The sequence below is a fragment of the Serinus canaria genome, chromosome 6 (genome assembly GCF_022539315.1).
Source record: "Serinus canaria isolate serCan28SL12 chromosome 6, serCan2020, whole genome shotgun sequence".
In the NCBI taxonomy this organism is placed as follows: Eukaryota; Metazoa; Chordata; class Aves; order Passeriformes; family Fringillidae; genus Serinus; species Serinus canaria.
Window position 1 is genome coordinate 8,628,284 of NC_066320.1, and position 24,036 is coordinate 8,652,319.

At 38.3% G+C, this 24,036-nt stretch overlaps 1 protein-coding gene across 7 annotated transcripts in view; it reads left to right on the forward strand.

Annotated features, from left to right (window-relative positions):
- LDB3 (LIM domain binding 3) overlaps positions 1-24,036 on the forward strand; it is a 114,205-nt gene that overhangs the window by 28,884 nt on the left and 61,285 nt on the right. For all 7 annotated transcript variants that reach the window (XM_050976398.1, XM_050976401.1, XM_050976404.1 and 4 more), the window contains 2 exons: positions 8,451-8,602; positions 20,826-20,901. In XM_050976398.1, the coding sequence (XP_050832355.1) occupies positions 8,451-8,602; positions 20,826-20,901 (228 nt within the window). The remainder of the gene's footprint in view (positions 1-8,450; positions 8,603-20,825; positions 20,902-24,036) is intronic.

Below are 24,036 nucleotides of genomic sequence, written 5' to 3' on the forward strand. Positions count from 1 at the left end.
TATGCAAGCTCTCAGTGGGAAATCTTTGTAAATTGCTGTACCCACCCAATACTTTAATGGGTTAAAATGCTCAAAACCAGTGTTGGCATCATCACACTATCAATAAAGTTCAATCCTTGTCCTCAGCAATAGCCATATTCCTCCTCAGAGATACTTTCATTTTTGAAAATAAGGAATATCAAGATACTTCCTTTTTTAAAGTTCAGGTTGTTACTTTAACATAACAATCTTCAACATGGCATGATTTCCCTTTCAGATTTGAGATATATTGATAAGTTTCAGATTATTTCCTGTTAAACAAACATGGTTTCTGTGGCTTACCAAGGGAAGTGGCCTCTTTGTGTTCAACTGAACACCGCTAGGAAAACAAAGTTTAAGTAATTACATTTTAACAGGTACAACAAACATCTTCAATCTCCACAATTTCCTAGCTTCCTGAAACATCCAAAAGTTTATGTACCTATTAAATGTGTTAAAATTTTGTTTTATTTGCTACATCTTTAAATTTCTAGTGATCCTGCTGGGATGCCTGGTAGGATGTCATGTTATGCACTAAATGTGAAACAGCCTATTGCTGTATGTGAAATTGGCATTGCACTTTCTCAGGGGAACTTTGCTTCTATTCTGTTTTATTCACTTTGATCTTAAAAATAATTCTTCACTCTCTGAAGTTTGAAGCCTGTGCTTTTGTTTATTCTTTCACAGAGCTTCAATGAATGCTCCAGGTACAAAACAGTTATTCCTGTGAATAAAGAAAGTGTTTAGGGAGGCATTGATGCTGTATGCTTGCAGCTTAATGCTGGGCCCTCCACTTGGAACACAATTTCACATTGGGCCTCTTAAAGCCTTAGATGCAAAAGTAAGGGCATGATACCAAGTGCAGTTCCTACTTGGTGCCTTTACTATCATGCCCTTCCTAATTTAGTTCTGATTCAGCACCTCTGTCACTGTGGAGATGTGTTGCATCTCATTTTCCTTCATACAGCTGCCAGTTGGTGTGTACTGTGCTGGTCTACCCTCTGTAGGTGAAGCACAGAGCTCAGTACTACATACTTCTGGACTAGAGACAGGACTGCTGTTAGCTGTGTCAAACTGGCAGCTTGTATTTTAGTGAGCTGAGGAAGAACAACTCCCCTTGTAATCTGGTGGCCAGAAACAAAGAGAACTCAAAAAAATGCATTAAAAGAACAATTAAATGTAAGCCTGCATCCATTTAATAAGTACCCTAATTTACAAGCATGCAGGAGCAGAAGAGTCACACATCAGTCATATCTGTGCCAGAACCTCCAGACTAGCTCAAAGCTATTTTAAGTTGCTTAATATCAGAAGTGGCTGAAGGCACAAACTGTCAAACTAAGCCTCTCAGTATTGTCTCAAATGCCCTTTTAGTCAGTCCTTATTGTTGCTGGACCAATCAAAAGCCCTTCAAAGTTATAAAACATCATGATCTTAGTTACATACAATGAGATACGTTAAGCAGAATGAACTTGAAGAAAAGAAAATCTTACCATAGAGGCAAGACATAAACCTCTCAGTTTATTGCTAATGGTTGTAGGGGGAGACAAGACAAATTGTGTTTCTGTGAGCAGGTTAACAAGCTGCACAGAATGTAGAATTCAAGAAGCTGAAAATGAAGCAGGCAATATTGATGACTGAGATCTGTCTGCTTGAAACAGACAAACATCCCACCTTATACAACTGCCTTTCAAATTCAAATTTGAAAAGGAGAAGCAGGGAAGAAGATGGGGAACCTTTGAAGAAACTTGGCTGTTCTGATCCTGCAGGCACTTGGAAGTTGTGTGTATATTTGCTGCAGGGGTTTTTCTGTGGAAGCTGACAGATCAGCTCACACATGGGGGCTGCCAGAATACTAAGAATCAGTACCTCAGTTTCATTCCTGGTTTTGATTTGCATTCAGGTTATTGAACTGCTTGACACCAAATAAGAACTCAGTCACTTGGTTCTCAAAACCTGTTGTAATAAAACAATCAGCATTTGTCATTATATGAGTCACCTCTTTGCTTCCATTTAATTCCTGTGAGATACACAGCACACACTACCTTGGCACAGTGTGTGATGCTAGCTGAGAACAGACTGAATACATCCAACAGATACATTTGGATAAAGATTGGGAGAAGAGATATTATTATTAGTCATGACTTCTCATGGTACAAAGAGCTGTGTAACCTTCTAGTTTCGCCAACACATCCTATTAAAAAGCCACATCCACTCTTTTACTGTCATCTGTATAGCTGGTGTAACGTGGAGCAGTCATGCTTCTAAAAAGCTAATCTCCAAAGTCCACAATAGAGGAGGTTTTTTCTTTATTTTTTAACAAAGGATTTGAAATTTTTCCATCAGACAATGTGAAGGTGGGGCAGGGAATGAAATGATCTTGCAAATAGGAACAGGTTTATTCACACTACCTCTGAAAACATCCCCCAAAGCCTTGCCTAGGGCAATTCCTTCTGCATGCCTCTATGCTTCCTTTCATTTCACAGCTGAAAGTCTTTTACATTTGGCTTATTTTCATCACCTGAGTCTAGTTAGCTTGGCAGGAAGGGCTATCATCTGTCTGTCTTCTTCCTTGAAAAGACTGTATATTGTATATGAAAAGCAGGCTTGTGAGTGATGTTATGTGTAAGGAAAATTTTTGGTGTTAATCAAGGTGGCATTGTTCCAGCCTAGCTTGGCACTCCTGAGAATGAGGTAAGCTGGCTGGTTTGAGTGCCCCCAGCCCTTCTGCTGTTGGAGTACAGATTTCAGCACAGGGTGTCCTGACTTGTAAGTGCTTTACTGTTCATCCCACAAAATCTCTGTGCTGCTGTGATTCCTGGTACCCGAGAGAGGTAGATTAGAGCTATTTTGGGTGTTCTCACATGTATTGTAATCTCTCTTCCTAGCTACAGATGAAGCAGAGCCTGAGAGGCCACTTGAGAGTGTCTTTGCAGCTTGCCAGTGCAGCTCTGTTTAGTGTAAATGGAATCTCTTCAGGGTGTCAGTGGCATATTTTGCACATACCATGAGTGTTCATTTAAGGCAGTTCTTGTCTTGAAAAACAAAAAGAAAAAGCCACACCAAAGCAACAGAAGAAACACAGAAAGGAGAGCAACAACAACAAAAAAAGCCATTAAAGCCCAGTAGTGAATTGAAAACAGAGGCATATCATTCAGGCAAATGGTAGCTGCAAAGTTGAAGTTTTCCTTAGTTTTTGTTAGTGATACATGCAAGGATAGTTTCTTTTAGGTTTCCCACAGTCTTGTTTTTACATTTAATTGGTCTTTCTCAGCTCTCCTATCAGACGCAGAAAGCCGTAGGATGCTTGCTCTATGGTATAGGTTATCTAGGAAATTTCTTTCCTTGTTTGTGTTTTGTGCCATCTGGAAATGTGTCAAATAAAATGGTGAATTTCTGCCTGCCTGATGACTTATCCCAGTGGGTCTTACTAATTTTCTTTGCATTTTTTTCTTGTCCAAAATTGCCTTCTATTTTCTAAAAAAACCCCACTATTTTCCCTTTGAAACTCTTACACTTTTATTATGGAGACAGGTATGGCAAGTGACTCATTTAGGAAAGAATAATATGAATTTCCCCAGTTAAATTTCTTACTGTGGGAGAGGAAGAGATGTCTCTGGTCTAGAGGTAACTACTTAGAATCAATGTGGGCATTCAGCAGCTGTTCTGCGGTGGGGTCTCAAAGCATATCTCTCCTTTCACTAGGTCGTGCTCCTGTGTATAAAGAGAGGAAGTTTTGCAGGCACTTAGAGCCTCAGAGCTTAGAATGACTCTGAGAGTTTGTTGGAATCTTCTATGCAAAAAAAATACTTGCATAAATGTAATAGGGAGAGATTTAATGCTCTTTTCTCTATAGAGGAAGCAAATCATTCCTAATCTCTGGCCAGTCCTTTTCTTAGGATTTTCTTGGGACATTTCTGATTATGGAAAAGAACGTTTTCTTTTAATTATTTCTTCTATTCCAGAGGCGAGCATATTCATTCTCTGTGCCTTTGCACATTTCCAATGCTAGTGAATATCTGATTATCTGAGATGTTTTTCTTAAATGAGAAGCAGAAAAAATAAATTGTTGATTTTGGGGTTGAACTCAGGATGGAGTCAGGCATAGCTCAAATGCTGGAAAAAGAGGCCCTGGCTGATGCTGCAGGCTATATTAACAGGCTTCTCATTTGTGTAGGCCTTCCTATGTATTTTTGCCTGCCTTGTAAGTTAGGAGTTGCTTGGGGGTAAGAAAACTATGTCCATCCATCTGTTTGTACAAGCATTCTTATTAGTATTTGAACACTCATCCACCCAAATGCTGCCTGATCCCTATCTCTTCCCTTTGGAGTGGAGTTGAGGGGTCTTGGCTGGCAGCATGTGCAGTTCTCAAGGTGGTGCAGCAGCTGCTCTTTGTACGCTGCCTCCCAGAGCTCCTGCTAAGTAGTATTTACTGTGAACCCCATGCAGGCAAATTTTTTTAGGGCACAGCTGTCACTGTGGTACTATATATTCACCCAGTGTACCCATCCCCTCACAACAGAGCGTAGTAAGAATTCTCTCTAGTGTGCTGGAAGGAACATGTGATACTTCCAGCCTGCCAACTTGCTTTAAGCTGGGCATGTTGGAAGTCAGATGTCTGTCTTATAGGAAATTTGTGAGGGCTGGAAATTCACATCTCTGAAGCAGCACGTATTCCTCTGCTTTTCTGAGAGCAGTGAGATGTTTGTTTTTTCAAGATAAAATCTGTGCTTGGGCTTGAGGCACTAAAGAACTACTATTAAAATTAGATCTGTTGGTGTTACCCTGGATTGGATTTTGTAAATCAATTGACAGAAATAGCTGTACCCTGAAACTCTGATAAATGTCTCTCTGTAGCATTAAATAAAAGCATTTGCAGCACCTAGCAACTGAGAGCTATGTTGTAATCCAGAGCAAGTGAGTTAAGACTTTTACAAAGGTTTTCTGAAATCATTCTATCTAGAACTTTCCCAGAGATTTGCTTTAGGAAAAGAAAGATTGGTAGTCAAATTGAAAAATGCATATTTATCCTTGACAGTAGTATATTTCTCTAAATTTGTTACTTCTGTTAATAGAAGAGAGGCTGAGATAAGAGCAATAGTAGAATTTGTGGTCTAATTCTAAGGTTTAATTAGCATTCATCCTTCAAAAATATTTTCAAAAAATATTTTTAAATAGAAAATATTTACAAATATTTTCAAAAAATATTTTTAAATAGAAAATATTTACTCAAGATTTTAGACACAGTGAGCTCTTCTCTGTTTGGGGTTTATATTTAGTAAATATTTTAGTAGATCAGAGATGAATTTTCAAAGGAAAATACCAACAGATAAAAGATAAACTCTTTGCATTCCATTCCTTTCAGCTGGATTTTTAGAAATGGGAACAAGATAGTCTTGAATGTGTCTTGACACTTCAGATCTGTGTGCCCTGTATCTCCATCTGCACACTGGTATTTTGTTCACAACTATTACTGACTGCTCAGCTTGATGTCTGCTGGAAATGCATGCTGTGCCTTCACTTGAAACACTCACAGAGATGTCTCTCAGGTTCTAACTCAAATACATGTAATTTTGTACTTTCCCACACAGAATTTGTTACCCTTATACTTAGTTGAAGAAGTTGAAACCCTTTCATTTCCTTTTTAAGTAGCAACTGACAGAACCATGATTGAGACTGTTTCCTTCTCTTTCACAGTATGGTGCTCCTTGAGCTCCTTGCCTCAGAAAAAATATTGCAAAGTTAGAAAGTCATGTAAATCACAAATTCAGAGTTACTGAGGACTATTTTGTGTGAAATAGTCTTGTGATAAATGTTTTTTCATTTAGGTTGTATTTTCTGAAGTATTAGTCAGAAAATATCCCATTATAAGAAGTGAAATTAGGTCATTCATTACAACCATCACCTCCCTCTAAATTGACTCTAATTCTAGAAAGGTTATAGCTCCTGTGTCATTATTTTAAGGTACAGCATTTACCTGTGAGGCTACTAATAGCAAAAGTCAAAGCAAGTGAGAGGGAAGCTACTGCGTTAGAGCTGTGTTAAACTAGCCCCAGATGTAGAGTGTTATCCTGTCTCTGGAAGCTCTGCTTCCCTGTGTTTATTTTGTTTGAGGCATCACTGAGGAGTGGAAGGAGAGGTAGATGTGTTGAGTAAGAATACCCAAATTAGGGCAGACCTTTGACTTTCAGGAACTGGGTTGATGTTCAAAAACCAGTCTTTGTTGTTGACAAGAAAAAAGTGGGGGGAGGGTGGGGGGGGAGGGGGCAGAGAGTGTCCCAGAATTTGGAACCAGCATCACACAGTTAATATTCTGTGGCAAGAACTTGTGTGTTTCATGAAAGGGTTAAAAGTGGTGTCTTAGAAAAATTACATGTGAAGAGTATTTATTTAAAAAAGGATAATTTACAAAAGACAGAAGTGTCTTACTTGATGAATTCAAGTCTTACTGACTCATTTGTCTGAGTTTGGCTTTAATTTGTTTTTTGCCCTTTCTTTACCTTTTATTCTATTGCAGTTTCTGTTTCTCAACATATTTGTGGCATGAGCAGGGAAGGATCTTTGAGTAACTATACAAGTATATATATGAGTGTACAAATAATCCATAATCTTTATGGACCTCTGGATTCTGTGTACTTGGCACAATGCAAGTCACTCAAATCCATAGAAGCTAATGTTTGTATAACACGTTAGAAAAACTATGCTTGTAACAGAAATCTTTTGGGTTTTGATTTTTTGTTTTGGTTTTTTTCCTTGTGAGGGTGCATTAGACTGCAGAATAAAACTCTCTTTGAAACTACCACAAAGTATTTCCCCCATCCCTTGATTCCTTAACACAAGGAAAATACATCAGGGAATAGTACTGCCATTATCAGTCAACTCTACTTGCATGAGAACATTTTATCTGTTGCTGTTCTTCACTCAGAAAACACAGAACTCTTTGCTTCTATCTCAAATGAAAAGGTATTAAAACTTGTCTCTTTCAGTCAAATCAGTTCTGGGAGTTATTTACAGTGCCTAATTCCAAAGTAATCTTTACTTTTAATAGTCTGAGTATCCAGGATGCTGTGTGTTCGAGCACTCTGACACTAGAACTAGTGTTCTGGTAAACTGACACCTCCCATTGTCAGACTACACTGTCAGTTGGACTTCTGGCCTCAATACTGAGCAGCTTTAACAGCGTGTTAAGAAAGGGCTTCTTCCTTTTTTTGCTTATTCATATTTGCCAGTAAAGTACATAAACAGTCTAGGCAATTATTTTTGAAAGAGGTTTTTGTTGTTTTTTTTAGTATGTGCATATTTATAAGGTACTAGAAGTTTGACTTCATGGTTTCAGCCTGACAGTTTTCGTAGGCATAATTGAACAGATCTTTATTTTATTTTCGCTGTACTGAAGGAACAGAATTTTGAATGCAGCCTTTGTTGTAATACTTTAGATTATCCTTGGGATTTTTGGTGAGGAATGTAAGGAAGTGAGTTTCTAAGAAGAAAGACCTATAGCTTATTTCCATGCTCTTTCTGTACTGGGCACTGAAAGCAGAGGACGACTCTGGTGTGTTCATTAAAATTTGTCTGGCTGATGGTATATGAAGGCTTTTCTGGTTTAGTGCTGTACTGCTGTTATCCATACAGAAGCTGAGAGGGCTGTGTAAAATTGAGGTCAAGGTGCTGTCCATTCAGAGAAGATGCAGTTCCCAAGCTGACTGGAGCCAACAAAATGTGTTGCCACAGTGAACAAACAGAACTTCTGGACTGTTGTGTCAGTTGTTTGGTTTGTGGTTGCAACACTGTAGTTTCTTATTTCTGAGAGTGGTGGTCTTTGGAGTGTGAGGTCCAACAGTTGGCGAGATGGGCCCTTAGCAATTTGTGTTGGTAATGGAGCTGCAGTTGTATATGGGTAAGGTTAAGTAGAATAATTTCCTCTAAAACCTGCTATTAAAGAAACAAAGTGTGTCCAAGGCCACTTGCACATGTTCATTTTACATCCTCTCAATAAAATGAATTAATTTGGGGAAAATGGCATTTAGGAGAAAAAATACAATAAAATCATGCAGTGGATAGTGGTTCATTCACTTTCTGTTTCTGAGTGATGTCTCTATATACTGCTGCTGTATAGAGATAATTATTCCCTTGAGATAGTGATAATAGGTGGTAAGGGAACCACTACAATTGGCTTAACCTCTCAAAATGAAAGTAACAACAAGTAGACGATGTCCTGGACCTTTGCAGAAGTATGAGTTAACTTTGATTTGTTTAATTCCTATAAGTTTTGATTTTTCACCCATACAATAATGGATACAACTATTGTTGTATCTATTAGTGTATTTTTTTGCTCTGTCTATTCTGTACTATAATTCTGGGCAAGTTCTTCAACTGTTCTGTGCACAGAATGACTTAACAGGATATGACTTTTTCTTTTGTCTTTTTCCACACAGATCACTCCTGGCAGCAAGGCAGCACAGTCACAGATGAACCAGGGTGACCTTGTCGTGGCCATTGATGGAGTCAACACTGACAGCATGACCCACCTGGAGGCCCAGAACAAGATCAAATCAGCCAGCCACAACCTGAGCCTCACTCTGCAGAAGTATGTTGGAATAACTTAAACTCTTTGCATTCCTAAAGACAACCTATGAAACTTATGACTGAAGGTTGCAAGTGTTTTATCCCTGTCTGTTACATTTATTTGAAGTGCTTGTGGCACAGATATGAGATGAAAAGCCAAAATCTGCTCTGATTCTTGCAGAAGCCAGCATAGATTCCTACAGGAATCAAATGGTTAGGTTGAGTGTATCTATGTGGATTTAGCCTATTCAATACAGGTGTAATCTCATATCCATTCAAGCTTCTGTTAAATGAATCCAACAGTGATCTTTCTTTTCGTTAGTCTCATGTTGGCAACACAGTTTAGTTTGACTAATTTATGAACAACTGTTCTAGAGAACAGTGTTCAAACAGAACAAGTGTTACAAGTGCATGGGAAGAACCTCATGAGAATTTGTGCTAATGGTCTAGCACCTGTGACTTTGAAAGTCTGCTCTGTATCTGACTCAATAAGAAAGGTGTAGCCCAAATGCAGGAAAGAGAGGCAGTAGAATGTGGAGAGGGCAGGTTTTACCACAGAAATGTGATAAAAGTTGTCTTGCCACTAAGAAAGCAGTTAATAGGTTTTTTAACTTCTGCTAGTTAATGTTGCTTCCAAGAAAACTTGATCTCAAGTTAGATAACCTTGCACAGAGGATTGCTGTAATAAATGCATTAATATTTAAAGCTCCATAATTATAGAAAGCAAAGTAGCTGCTAATTTTATTGCATTGTGACGAAGGTAATTTTTGTACAGGGCAGGCAAAGACAAGTACAGAAAGCAAGCTGTAATGTGGAAGTACAGTTTCTGAGAATATACCAAAGAATCTAATATGTGAATGTGAGATAATCAGGAACATACTAATAGCTAAAGAATAAGGAGTTTAGATGAAGTTTCCAAGACAGGACAGGGTACTGTAAAGCAAAATGCGTAGCTGATTTTCCCCCATGGCTTTAAGTTTGTTTTTCAGTGTTCCAGATAGAGTAGAAAATCACTCTCTTGATGCATGTGGTTGAATTCTCATCCTATCACTCCAACTTCTTTTTTTTTTTTTTCTTTTGCAAAGATTTAGATTGTTCTGAATATTTTTTATTTAAAAGTTAGGAAAATCCTTTCTGATTTTCTCTTAAGCCTTTGTGTTTTTACATTGAGAGAAAATATTTCTTATTTTACTTTGGGTTGTCCCACATTTGGTATTAATTTTCCTGAATATTGAACCCAAAAAGTTCTCCAGTGTCTGCCTCTATGGCCTGGCCATAGAGGTTTAAATGGTTTAAAACTACAAACCAACAGCTCTTCTTATTCACAGAAGGATTTCCACATTCATGACTAACAAATCCTGATTATCCTAATACATACCACAGAGACAACTTACTTAAAACAGTAATTTTGATCAAGTGTTGCTAAGGATATTTCATTTGAGTAATCATTGTGCTTTTTTATTTGCTGACCTCTAAATTATAACACCAGCAATTCTGGTGGCCACGTCATTTAAAAAAAAACCAAGCAAACCAACTAGTGGAAATACCTTTATTAATTGCTCTCCTATCTGTTTGTTTCTTCTTTTCTAAGGCTGTCCCTGTCTCTTGGTTTCAAAACAATAATATATAATTCAGGTACTTGAGTTATATGGATAAAGAACAACCAAAAAAAGCAGTAATGGAGTGTTCCAGAGACTGAGATATGCTTGCATAGATAATAGATGTAGATATTTTGAAAAAAAGGAAAATGGCATAAAGTAAAAAGAAATACTAGTAAACGTAAAGAGATGATAAAACAGCTTTTTTTAAAGCAAATGAAAATTTTCTCAGATAATGTTTTTGCTCTGAATGTATACAATTAATGGACTCTTCTCTTCAGCTACGTGTGATGTGAGCTATTAGATTGCCTTGGTGACCCATTCAGCCTCATTAGGAAAATCCAATGAAAAAGACTGAAAAGTAATTTTTTTAAATCATTTTTTTTCTTAAATGACATGAGGATATTCAAAAATGTGCACAGAGGTATTAAGCTTACTTTACTTGGCACATTTAGAATTTATAGAAGCTAAATCCAAGCAGCAAGTGATATTGACCAGCTGAGGTACACATAGAACCCTATTAAGGATCCAATGTCTTGAACAAAAGGCATCTCCACTATATTCAGGAAGTTATATTTATCTTGCCTTAAAAATTAATTTTTTCCCTGGACACAAATGGGTTTATTTACCCAAGGACAAAAAGATTGTCAGTTTAGCCACCTGCCCAAAATGTACAAAGCAGTATCCCTTTTTCAGCCAAGAATTTTACAAATACTGGGTTGGTGAAAAGAATAACATTAAAAGAAGGTAGCAGTGACAAGGGATAGTAACTTTCAACCAAATAAGAACAAGACAGAAGAGAGGCAAAATCTCCTGGGACGTGGTTACCAGGAAAATGACTGAGCTAATAGATCACTTTGACTTTTTTTAGACATGGCTTGCAGCAATGAAACTGGAGCAGTGTTCTACTACTATGGAAAAATAGCCCTAGTTGCCATAAAGAGCACAGAGATGAAAGTGCTCACTTATCCTATTTGTATAAAAGTTTGGAAATGCTGGAAATCCTTTCCAATGGAAAAGGCACATATGTGCATTTCAAGATTGACTGTTGTGATAGGAAAGCTTAAGCTCTAAATTGGGGTGATACTGGACATGTATGTGAAGTAGTCACATGGCTCTATAGAATATGTTTCAAGGTCATGGAATGCCTTACCAGGCAATCTATGGCTTGGTTTCACTGTTGCAGCCCTGGAAGTAGAACTGATCTTGCTTGTTTTTTCTGTAAGGCTATGGAAGAAGCAGTGGAATGTGAAGTCTTGGCGAAAATGCTCCAAGATGGAAAGCTTTTTATTTTTCTAATGGTTCTTGGCTTTCTAGAGCGATGGCCTTTCCCTGTATTGGTCATGGCCATGAAGGTTTAGTGACCATTGTTTATAACCTGACAGTTAAGACAGTATTTGCTGCTGCTACTCACTTTTATTACAAGAATTTGTTTCCTGTGGGCTTTTTTCAGGGGGGGGATCTGCTTATTGTTTTAATTTGCCTGCTAAAAAAAAAGCTGTACCTGGTGTCAGCACTTGTGCAGGACATCCAACTGCCAGACATCAATCATAGAAAAAAAATGAAGTGTTAAGAGCCCCCATTCACACTTGCCTTCCTGAACAATGGGATTCTGTGATTTCCTTTATGAACTTAGTTTTAATTCAAGTAGCACCTGCACTGTTCAAGGCACACTAACATAGACCTTCCATAAATGTTCAGTGCTGGCCTGAGTGGAGTTCTCCATGTTTCACCCATGGCTTGAGGAATTTGTGCATGTCAAGTGTTTTCTGACAACTGCCTTTCCTAAACTCCCTCTTTATTTGTCCTTATCAGCTCAACCATGCTATGTTTTCACATAAACCCACAAAATTAGACTGGAAGTCTCACCAGCTATGCCAGTGGTTTGATCAGGCAGGCAGAACTTGTTAATGGCTTGAGCTGCATTGTCTGGCTGCTGATTTCTCTAGAGCCTACAGTGTGCCTCCCTTTGCTGCTTTTGGGAATCAAAAAAATGCAGACAGGCAAGTGCCGGGAAGTTGAGGTATTTGGACCAAGCCTGGAGAAAGGGACCTGCGATCCAGTGATGTGGCAATGTCTGGGACCCTCTAGACCAGCACTGCTTCATTAGGATTAGAAGACAAAGTACATCTAGGAAGTGAATTCTTTTTTGCTGAAGAAAAGAGCCGGAGTGAGAGGAGAAGCAGAGAAGTTTCTTTGGCACTGTGTATTATTACTCAGCAGAACTCCCATGAGGTACTCAGGGAAACCAGGCTGATATTCTCAAGTGTTACATACCTCTATAGATGCAGCTTATTCTTTAGAGACCTGCATTGCTTTAAGTTTACTGGGGGGGAGTTGGTGCAGGTTCTGCTGGACTATGCTGTGGAAAGCTATGATCGTACTTTTCCACTGGGTTGGGGTGGAAAAAAGACGTTGCTTTGCTTTTAGTCTTTTTGTTACCTCCTGGAGTTCAGTTCTCAGTCATTTTTTAGGATCAGTTTCCAATCAGTTACTTGAGCTACACAGCTGCCCTCAGGCATTTTAATTCTAAGCCAGTCAAAGTTCATCTTTAATTGTCTGTCTGTCCCGCAGATATTAGGCCATAAACATTGGATTTTGCAGTATTCAGTTCACAGTGAAAAACAAAATGCATGCAAAGTCTATTTTTATTTCATACAAATGGGTTTCTTTCTTAAATGCACAATAAATACAAGAGGGCAGCTTTATTTGTCAACATGTTTGTCTGCAGCATCCACAACATAACTCAAGTAATCTGATCAGCCTCCTCGGAAAGGATTCACCAAATGTACTGGCTTAGTTTTGGAAAGTGCTGTAACATGAGTGTGCCTCATTCTGCTGGCACAAACATTCCTGTGTCACTCGAAGGCTCCGCTTTGGCGTCACTCTGTGCTGCTGGAGAGGAGCGGGGAGGTGGAGACTTCTGTGCAGGGTCCACATTGACAAAACTTCCACCTCCCAGGGCATGCCAGTGATGCTACCCTTTGCTTTCAGACAGTCACAATTGACTGTCTTTTGCTGAAAAATCATGAGCTAAATAATTCTTTTCTCTACTGAAAGGGAAAGTGTCAGAGGCAAGGCTATGAGAGACTTATGGTAAATATTTAATAGCTTTCCTTTTTTGTGCAGCACCAAAAGATGGCTGATCCTGCAGTATTTATTTCAGGCCTATTATAAATAAAGCATGTGGTGACAGCAAACTGCAAGCAAGGGGAACTCAGTGGTTACTGTAAACTGCTTTCTTTTGTCTGATGCTGGGTTTTGTAAACAATTCTGTGCATGTTTTAGGTCTGCTGATGAACACATTTAAATCAGAACTAGAATAGGGCTGTATTAATGCTGAGAAGGATTAAAAGATTGTATCTGTTCCAGTTCAGGGTAAATTGGAACTATATATACAATAGTGATGAAAGCATGGTCTGAACTAGTTGGACTATTCAAAATATTAAGCAGATTAGTAGAAAAAACCACTAATGGTGGATATGACATGCTATACTAGTTAGCTTATTTTGGTTACATATGTAACTGTAGAACTTCTAAGTCATCTGCCACCAATAGTCAAGGTTTTTTTCCTTCCTTCTGGTGGTTCTGTATGCTTAAAGCATTAAAAGACACATCCCTCTACTGCGTAAGCTACACTGTATTACTGAAGGAGTTGGTCCTCTCTGACTCTGTGTGAAATAGAGGTGACTCCCATTGTGTGCCCTGTTGCCTCTGCATGCAGGTATGAGAGGACAGGAGGATTTGTTTACAGATGTCAGGCTATCATTTGGGCAGGACTGTGAGCTACTCTCTTTGAGTAGTAACATTTAGTGCTGCTATTCCCATAGAAAATGAAATAAAGTATCAATGTCAGTCACTGGAATAAATACGAATATATTCCTTACATGAGCAGTTTAATTTAGTGGATTGCTATTTACACTCAATGCATAAAGTGTCCTTGTTAGTTTTAGAAAAGAGCCTGGAAACTGTGGATATGTGCCAAGGCTTTAAAGGGCAGTGAAGTTTTCATTGCAGCAAGATTCTGCTCAGGGATTAGAACTGTTCTCAGAGTGCACATAACTTTTTTTTCCCTTCCCCTCCCCCCATACCAGCTTAGAGGTGAGTTTTAAATTCATCATTTTATGTGAGAAATATTTTCTGTATTCCCTAAAGATAATCTCCATGTGAATTCTTTCACATATTATATTTCACTCACCATGGAAAGGTCAAGATGGGTACCATGGGCCCATCTCACCGAAGTCAGTGGGCTGACACAGTTTAGTAAATAAACGTGGCTGTTGAATTCTTTCAGACAAACAGTTCCTGCCTGCTTTCTGCAAGGAGGAAGTAGACACAGTAGCCAAAATGTTACAATAGACAGCAAGGTCACAGTCTGTTCAGGCTGGGACCTTTTCTTGTTAATGCTGTTTAGCTTAAGCACAATCATGGAAAAATGTAACTTACACACTTAAAGCTAATTGGAATGGATGAAAAAGTATTTTTTAGAAGTGGAATGAGGAATTTTTTAATCAGGTAAAACACTGAGGCTTTACTAGGTAGGTTATTTGTGTTTATGAGTTTTTGGTTTCCTTTGGATCCTTTTTACCATGGTGTTTCTTGCCTATCAACCCCTCTAAAAGCTGTCTGCTCTAATTTTTTGTTTCTCCAATAAACTCTTAATTATTGGCAACCCATTGTTTCTTGCAGTGATAACCAAGGTCTGTTTAGCCTGGCTCTTGGGCAGCTCTTTGGTGTCTGTGCTGTACCGGGCTGGTGGCTACTGGAGCACATCAGTGCTGAGCACTGGGCACATTTTTTTCTGATGATCTTAAATGAACAAGTATTTTTATTATTTATATGTTTACCTTCAGTAGATTTTTTTAGCATCTCTCAGTAATTATAAATAATCAATCTAATTATTAAATCATTAATAATAAAGAATTATGCCAAACTTTAGGTTCCAAGTGAGATGCTGTATCTGAAGTGTTTTATGCTATTAAGCCTTGATCTCTGTGATAAATCTGACTGCATTTCAGCCTCTTGCTTTTGATTCTGAACCAACATTGTCTATAACTAGGCAATGCAAATTGTGCAATTAACCAATTTATGTGAGAGTAGTGGCTTCCTATTTATGATCCATACCAATTTAGGTATTTCTGAATATTTCAAGAGTATTGTGGGTCTGTCTGCACTGGACTTCACATTAATTTGATATAATTTAATGTATTTCTTCAACAGTGTTAATGGCAATATACATCTACATACAAATTCAACCCATGACAGCATAAACAAGTTTTGTAATGAAATTAAATTTCCTTGGTCAGAATCCACATTTTTTATGGCTTACCCAAGTTTTCAATAGTGATATGTAGAAGAAATTTTTGGAAATGGTTTAAAAACAGTGCAAAGACAAGAAGAAGGAGACAGAGAAATAACCTGCCTGAGTAAAGGTGTCTGCACTCCTTGGAGGTTAAAGGTGTCCACACTCCTTGGAGCTTGCTGTGTGTATTGGGTGAGTGCCAGGCATCCCAATGGCATCCCATGTGCTCAGCATTCTTACTTGGTACACTGTGGATAGCTGTTACCCCCAGGGCAGAGCTGCAGGGATACTGGATAGCCTCCCTGTTCGCCCATAGAAGTTGCTGGGATGGAGGAATTTTAGGGTCAAGTACCAAGTCAATTAAGAGCAGATGGAGGCATTGGAACAAACTGGAGGGCAGAATGTGGAGCAGTTCAGGAAAGGAGGGATTTTCCACAGCAGGGGAGGAGTTAGGAAGATACAACAGGGACTGTGCAGATGCCAGGGAAGTAGAGAGGGTCAAAGAGAGATCAGGAGAGCCTTGGAAAAACTTCATCTTTTCACATACTGGCTTCAGCTTGCTTTTTTTCCTCCCTTTTGCAATAATCTCCAAGGCTTCTTCCTTTTCACTTTCCCTTTCTATCCCTTAATGTCTGTGGTTGGCTCTGACTCAGATTCCTTCTAAGGGAAAATAGGTATTACATACTTCCAAACTTTTTTATTGGATAGCTGCTCTCTTTCGGGCTGATAGCCTCTATGCCTAACAAGCTTTTGTCCTTATGGTATTGTGGGCATAAACATTAGGTCTGGAAAGTGTAATTGCCCAACTTGCAATCTGCGTGCAGTGTAATGCAGAGAAATAATTAATGAATCAGTCATCTAACCAAATGCTAATGTTTGCATTTGTCATTGATCTGTAGAGAGCAAAAATGCTGGTGGAAGTATTTTTCAATTTAATTGCAGGCTCAGATGATACCCTGAGAGAGGGAAAGTAGGTCTGATCCTAGACCCAGAGTGATCACAGTTGTATTTGAAGTAGTGTGAAGTGTTCAGGGCTTTGTCCTTGTGATTCTCATTGCAGTCACTAGGAGTGGCAATGAGAAGTCACAAAGAGTGCTTGCTGATGTCCCAGGCAGGGCATAGAGAATTACACCATGTTATCATGGGATGCAAGATTTTCTGTGCAAGACTTAGAAACAAGTAGTAGCAGCTTTTGTTTGGCTGCCTAATTCACTGGTTAGCTGAAAATTTAACTGGCACATTCATATCTTAGCACTTAATAAATGGACACCTCAAACTGACAACCATGAGTAATACTTTATCTTTTTACATCTCTCCATGACACTCCCATCATCATTCCCAGCAAATTTTCAGGAATAATAATGCATTAAAGCATATTATATATATAAGAAACCCTATTCTGCATGTTTTGTTTTTCATCCTGCTCTGTGCTTACCTGCTCCACTCCAGAATGCCTCCATTTCAGCTAGATGATAGCTAAAGTGTGCAAAATTTCTAACTCTAATTTTATCTGTTTTATTACCTTTCCATGCACTTGATGCCTTTTCATTTTCTAGAAGCTGAAATACTAGGAGACCATTATTAAGATATTCAAGACATGGTAAATAAGTGTTCATGTGTCATAAAATGTGACAAATGAAAAAGCATACTGTAAAAGAGAAATGTTGATTTTAGTTGTCCTGAGAATTAGTAAAGATAGACACAGACTGGTGAAGATATGAAATAGAAAAAAGCCCTATGAAGATGAAAAAGAGCTATTATCTCTTAGATCATGTCACCTCTTTTCAAGTACAATATTGTGCTTCCCTGAGGATGCAATTTAAACTGATAGGGCATCACAGAACTCCTTTGCAGCCTTTTCTTAGGCAGACAGTTGACTTAGGCAGCAGTTGCACTCCTCAGTGCAGTTGACTTAAAATAAACCTTTGTTGTGAGTACAAAAACACCAGGATTGAAGTCAAGTGCTCTTCAATTAAAGACCTATTTAGGTGGGAACAAGTAGAAATTCTGGCAGTCATTTGAGCAGGGCTATCAAAATTGAACTGCTTTGCAAAACTACGTCCATCTTGGTTTTGAACTTCATTAAAAAACAGAACCAGCACTGAGGGAGAGAAGGGGTATATCTGTGGCAATGAGAAGAGTTTTAAAAAATACCAGAATTATGTATTTGGTTATCATTAGAACTGTTCTAAGTTTTCATTTTGAAATGAGGTTTTTGTTTCCATTTTTAACTTGGAAAATGTAGAAGAAAATGTCTAAAAGTTGAAATCACATTAAATGCCTGACAAAAAGAATCTTGATGAAAAATTTCAACATCAAATCTAAGATGATCACAATCATCTGTGAAATTTGGGCCTTCACCCTTCTCATAGCCCTACTGAGCAGGCACACCTTCAAGTATTTAGAATAAAATAATTTTGCAATTAGTGTATTAAAATGTATACCTGGACATAAATGTTCGCTGTAGCACCATCATCACTTGAAAAGCAAACTTCTGTTGCTGCAGGATTTGATCCATCTGGCAAGAGAGGGAGGAAAAAAAGAATGTTCTGAACTTGCAGATGTTTTTCCTGGAGGAGTAATGACTCTTATGTAAATAATCACTTTAGTCTGCCAGTGCACACGATTTCATTCCACAAATTGATTTCACCTCTTCTGCCCTTTTCTCTGGTGCAAGCCTCTGCTAGATCTAGCAAGCCTCATTATGCTCTTTTTAAATATCAAAGCTATAAACATCCAAGTCAGAGCTATGTAGAAGCATCATTTTCAAGCAACATCTTGAAATCTTCAAGTTAGTGTCAAATACAAATGTTGGCTAACACTGTGAATGACAGATGTATTTCATCACTAATGTGGAAGAAATGTAGCTATTCAGCATCATCTTCTGTGGGCAGGTAATGAGAGAGGAAAAACTAAACATACTACAAACATTGGAAGTGATGGAATAGTCTGGGAAATAAATTCTTTTGCTGCAATACAACTGTTTTCCAGTTAAGCATCAAACATGCCATGTGTGGTTGTTTGCTCGACCTCTGTACGTGGCAAACCACATTTACAGTGCCGAGCAACTCTGGCACTAAAATTCATCATCAGTGAGCAGAGCAGGGGGACATTTAGCATGGTATGCCCAGGGCCACCAATGTCACCTCCCAGAAATAACTGGGTGTACTCAGAAATTATAGCAATGGAAAGAGGAGCAGAATCATCCCCTAAATCTTTGTGTGTTCATAAACTGTCACTGTCAGTTTTCAGCTACCCTGTGTTATGAGCTGCAGTTGATTTTTTTCCTCTTTTTAGCCGTCTTTCTTGATACATGTGCGTGTCTCATAAATACAATTTATCGTTTTTCTTTTTAAGCTAAAATGGTTGGAGGAAGAGTATGGCATTCATTCCTGAGGGAAGGTAACTTGCCTGAGGGAAGTTTGTTTTAGGCAGTTAGTGAGTAGCTCTTCTTAGAACTTGAAGGTATCTATTTCTCAGATAATTATATCTTGGGAGTATATTGTGATGTATTTCAGCTGTGAGTATGAATTAGAGTTTTCTGGCCCATTGTTTCAGGAATACTTTGTCAGTGAATTTCACAGGTTAATTACACATTGTTCAACAAAGTGCCAGTTTTCATTGTTTCCTCAGACTGCATTCATTTTCATAGTATCTGCTTGTAAGGTAGGCATCTGTTACATCAGCTTTGTTTTCAGCTCTCAAAGTAGCAAAATTTCCATACCTTCTAAGTGGAAATCTTCCTGTTCCTGTAAGGATTACTCCTTTTTCCTAGGTGGTCTTTTTTTGTACGTTCACTACAGCTCATGGAAAAAATGTTAAGTGTGGCAGCTAAAGTTAAACCTAGAGCTCAGTGTGAAGCTAGGTATTAAAGTAGGGATTGCCACTGGAGATGAGCCCTGTTCCTGTTGAGCTCAGCTTTCCCTCTCTGATAGATGCCCCTGGTAAGTTTTTCAGAGGAAAGTGCAGCACAGCCCTCAGTAAGGAAATAATGAACCTAACACAGAAGATCTTTTAAGCTGTACTGTGAAAAATGAGTCTGTATATTTACTTATTATACACAGTCTAAAGCAGCTCTTGGGGTTTTTTCTTGTTAAGTGTAACTGTTTGATCCTTTCTGATTCTCTGCTCTTCTCATAGTCTCAATGATGTCTTGTAACAATGAGTTTCACCTCAGGTTAATCAAGTTCTCTAGAAAAAGATGTTTTCCTTTATCATTTTTATATGTGTTGTCTTTTCAATTTCATTCAATGTCCACAAGAGTAGTTTTATTTCCCTTTTCCTACCATTCATTATTTTCTAAGCCTCTGCAACGTCTTCCCTTCTTCATCTCCTGTCTAAAGCAAACAATTCCAATTGTCTTAGCTGCTTCTACTTGATTTGTAAGCTTTTAAGTATTTTTATTTCATTTTTGTACCTGTCCTAATTTTGAAATGTACTTTTTAAAGATGAGAATTTGAGGCATAAGCCTGATCTGTAGGTTGGAAATGGGATATTACTTGTATAATTCTCAGTCTTTTGACTCTTTTTGGTATTAGCTTCCTTTTTCCTGGTGATCCCATATGTACTGGAACAATTTCAGGGGAACTTCCACCTCTAGGCAGATTCTCAAAACACCTCCCACAACTACATCTTCACTTACCTGGGCATAGTAGATGTGCTTCAGATGAAATGTGCCACTGTGCTCTCTTTGTTATTCCAATGAAAGGGCAAACTGTTTGTTTTCAGAGCATTTTTTGGGCTTTTTAAATGATCAAGGACATATATTTGTCAAATACAGGTGAAAGACAGGCACCTGGATTGGCTAATTCAGTAGTGTTCTGCTCATTGTGAAACTCAATTGTCTTAAGTGAAGCCCATGTTTCTTCCTGAAGAGAGCTTTAAGTAATTGCAGTTGTAGTTGTACAGTTGAGGCTATTAAATAATAAATAATAATCTTCTGAGGAGTTATCTTGAGTTGCCTTAGCATCAAAGTTTAGCCTCTGCCTTTTAAAACACCTCAAAATTTCTTTTTCCAGAGTGCCGCCCAAACTTGAATTTATCTAGTTGAATTTATCTGCCTTTCCTATGAAAATGCAATTTGTCACAAGTATTGAAAAGCAGATGGTCTCAAGTCAGAGGCTACTTCCATAACTGGTGGATTTTCATCATTCAGAGAAACTTTCTCAAATTTTTTCTCTCATTTGATACCTTTGTAAATGAGGATGTAGGACAGAAAAAGTCCAGACTACGCCTAACTTTCAGTCCTTATGTAGCAGCTTTTTGGCATGAAATTAGAGCTGAAAAATAGGAGTGCAGATTGCACATATTTTATTTTCTTTTTTTTTTTTTTTTTTAATCCCCAGATCTAAACGTCCAGTGCCAGTTTCAACCACAGCTCCCAGAATTGACTCTCCCAGGGCTGTAATTCCCCATCAGAAGGTAAGTGACATTTCTCCTCAGCCAGAGTGAATACCATTTCTATCTGCTGTGGTGAAGGTAAATATCTGTTACAGGAAATAGCTTCTGCCTGCCCCAAATAATTAAAGGTTGAGTGAATGCACAGGCATCAAAACTGCTGCAAGGCAATGTATTAGTGATCTGTATTTTGCTAATTTTTGATTAGCAGGACCAAAGCATCCACCTGTCCTCTGATGTGATTTGGTCTAACCAATTCTGAGCAGCTGTTTTCATCTTAGCTACGAGAAGCCACTACAGCTTCTCAAAAATCGACATTTGCCTTTGTAGATTGTTGGGGAGAACCATTAGACTGCCTCAATCTATCCAAATCCTGGCTGCAACTGAAGTGACACTGATTTGGAAAGAGGAAAGGAGGGCATTTGAAAGCTTGCATCATATAGTGTTCTTATCATAGTGTTCAGAAGACCTGAGAATAAAAAATAAAGAGGATAAGTCAATTTAATGAATAACAGCAAGTGGCAGAGGAAATGAATGGCTTAGTTTCCATTGTCAAAGCGCATCATCTTTCATAAAATAAATGTTCATTTTAGAATAAACACTGACTGTACCTGGCAACCCATCTTCTCTATCTTTGGAGACACTGAGGAGCAGGGGTACCTGAAAGATGGTGTATATATCCCTAGGTTCAAGCTCTGGGCAGAACATTTGTATTGCTGATGCATTTGATTAGATAAACGGGCAGGAGCTAAAGTTTCCCTTGCTGCAACTTTTCCCTGCTGTCAGTGCCAGTTTCATTTCCAGCATGCATATAGATAAAAATCATTGAAGATCAAAATCCATGGGGAATTAGGTGATTTTCTACTGGTTTTGACAGTTCCAACATCCATAGATCAATTTTAAGTAATTTTTATAAACTCTATGCTTTCCAAATTCAGAGCACAGATGGTAACATCATCCCTGAAACTGCTGCAAATAGGTTCAAAATAGCAGAAGAGAATGCACCTGGGGGGAATAATTTCATTCAATTTTGTTTTGTGAAATTTTAAATTAACCTGACTGGCCATTTTTTAGTTGAGGCAGAAATTGTTTTTTCAGACTGGATCTTGTAATATTTTTTGGCAAGGGAAGATGAAATTAAGAAGTTATCTTGCTCAGAGTTTTTCTGTTTATATCACGATTTTATAAGTTATTTTGGAGGAACTTATTGCTAGAGTCAACAACAGTACTGTGAAATTCCTAGAACAAAAGCAATGAATCATTCTTTCGGTTAAACTGGTGTTTGCACCAGCAAAGTGATAGGGACAGAAAAGGGAAGGAGTTCTCATTTTCGCTGAAGACCCACCCAGAATGCTGTCAGAGTTCAAGGCAGCGAGTTGATGTGTTTCATCAGAGTTATTCACCAACATGAGATTCACACCTACCTTTTGGGGCTCTATAACACCTGCACAGGTATGAAAATTCTGTCTCCTTCCTCCATAGGCACATAAAGCTCTTATATATTGGACTTCCATGACTCTTTTAGGTGCATTTCTTCCTTGCCAATTGTCAGTTTTAAAATTGCTGCCTTAGGTTTTCAAAGCTGTTTACCACAGAAAATACTTTCTTCCCTTAACTATCTACTGTATAGAAAAGTTAACTTTACACACAGCAGGGGTTTCTTGAAAGTCCTAAAAGATCCCTTGGCATCAAAGCCATAAAGACACTTTACGTTTCCTATTCTAGCCCTTCAGAGAGAGATGAGGATGAAAAGACTCAACCCATTTTCAGAGGCTTGCTGTCTTTTTTTTGAGAATTCTGTGCAAGGTGCTCAGTAAAGGCTTGTAGGAGCTGCTGGAGGCAGCCTTTTCTGAGCCAACTGCGGGAAGTACCAGAGCTGGAAAAGAGCATTAGTGGAACCTTTCTAGAGAAAAGGGTGGCATCCAGGGGAAGGTATGGTGGGAAACAGCTTATCTTGCAGTATTCAGGAAGATCTTAGGTGTAGGATCTTTCACCCAGGGTAAGAGGTAACATCAGAATGCTGGACCCTTTGCAGGTCAAGAGGAGTGAAACTTGCCATTTGTTTACACTAATAGTAAGTTTTAAGTGAAGAAGAATTATTCTCTGAGTGTTGTTTGGAAGGAAAAAAGGCATTGAGCTCTCAGAGAAGTCTCAAAATCCAGAAGATACTTTACTGATAGAGGCAGTGTAATGCCTCTATCAATGATTTGGCAATAAGCTGTGTTACAGTAAATACACTAAAACCGAGGTTTCTTTGCTTGTCCCTTTATTATTTCTAGTAACAAGTATCACTGTTGAAATGAAGAATTTTATGACACACAGGCAGAAGTCACCTCCGTACCTCTGCTTGACAGTGTTTAGACTGATAGTTTACATGAAATTATTTTGATGGTATTTTTTAAAAATCAGCAAAAGACTGCATTACAAGATGGTCGTGACAGTATCATCCTCATACATCACGAGAAGCTTTCCTCGCCCTTCTCTGGTTAAGGTTAAGGCGTGGCAATGTTAGCTAAAAAAATCTGCATGTGCAACTTCAGTGTCTAGTTAAAACCGTAAATCTCTTGTACATTATTGCTGATCTGATTGCAGCTTCCACTAATTTTCAAGCATGCACTTTTTCTTTCATTGCTCACTATTTTTTTTTTGTTGTTTTTATTTTTGTTTTAGGGAAACAAGCATATTTTTTTCACAAAGATCAGTCAGTCTTTCACAAGGCTGATCAATGTTATAGATGATACAGGTTCTGCAACCATAAGTATGTAGGGCTATTATTGGAAAGAAGGTTTGATTACTTCTCAGTTTCACTATATCTGACATAAATCTCAAACTAGAAACAATTTTCATTTAGGTTAGTCAAATATTTTTGATTTAGTGAAGTCTTTTGCACAGGTGGGGCATAGCTGGAAGAAAGGGCATAGTTAATGTTGAAAGCATTCAAATAACAGTAAGAGTAAGCTTGAGTCCAAGAATTTAAACTAAGCCATCAATCAGTCAATGAGTTCCTGCAGCTCTTCAGATGGGACACAACACAAGTGAAGATTCAGCTCAGTGCAGTTGAGAACATTCAAGCTGGTGTTTTAGGGCTAAGCATGGCTTTAACATTTGTTCATTTGCATGAAGGTATTGACAACCTTGTTAATTCTAATAATATGGCTG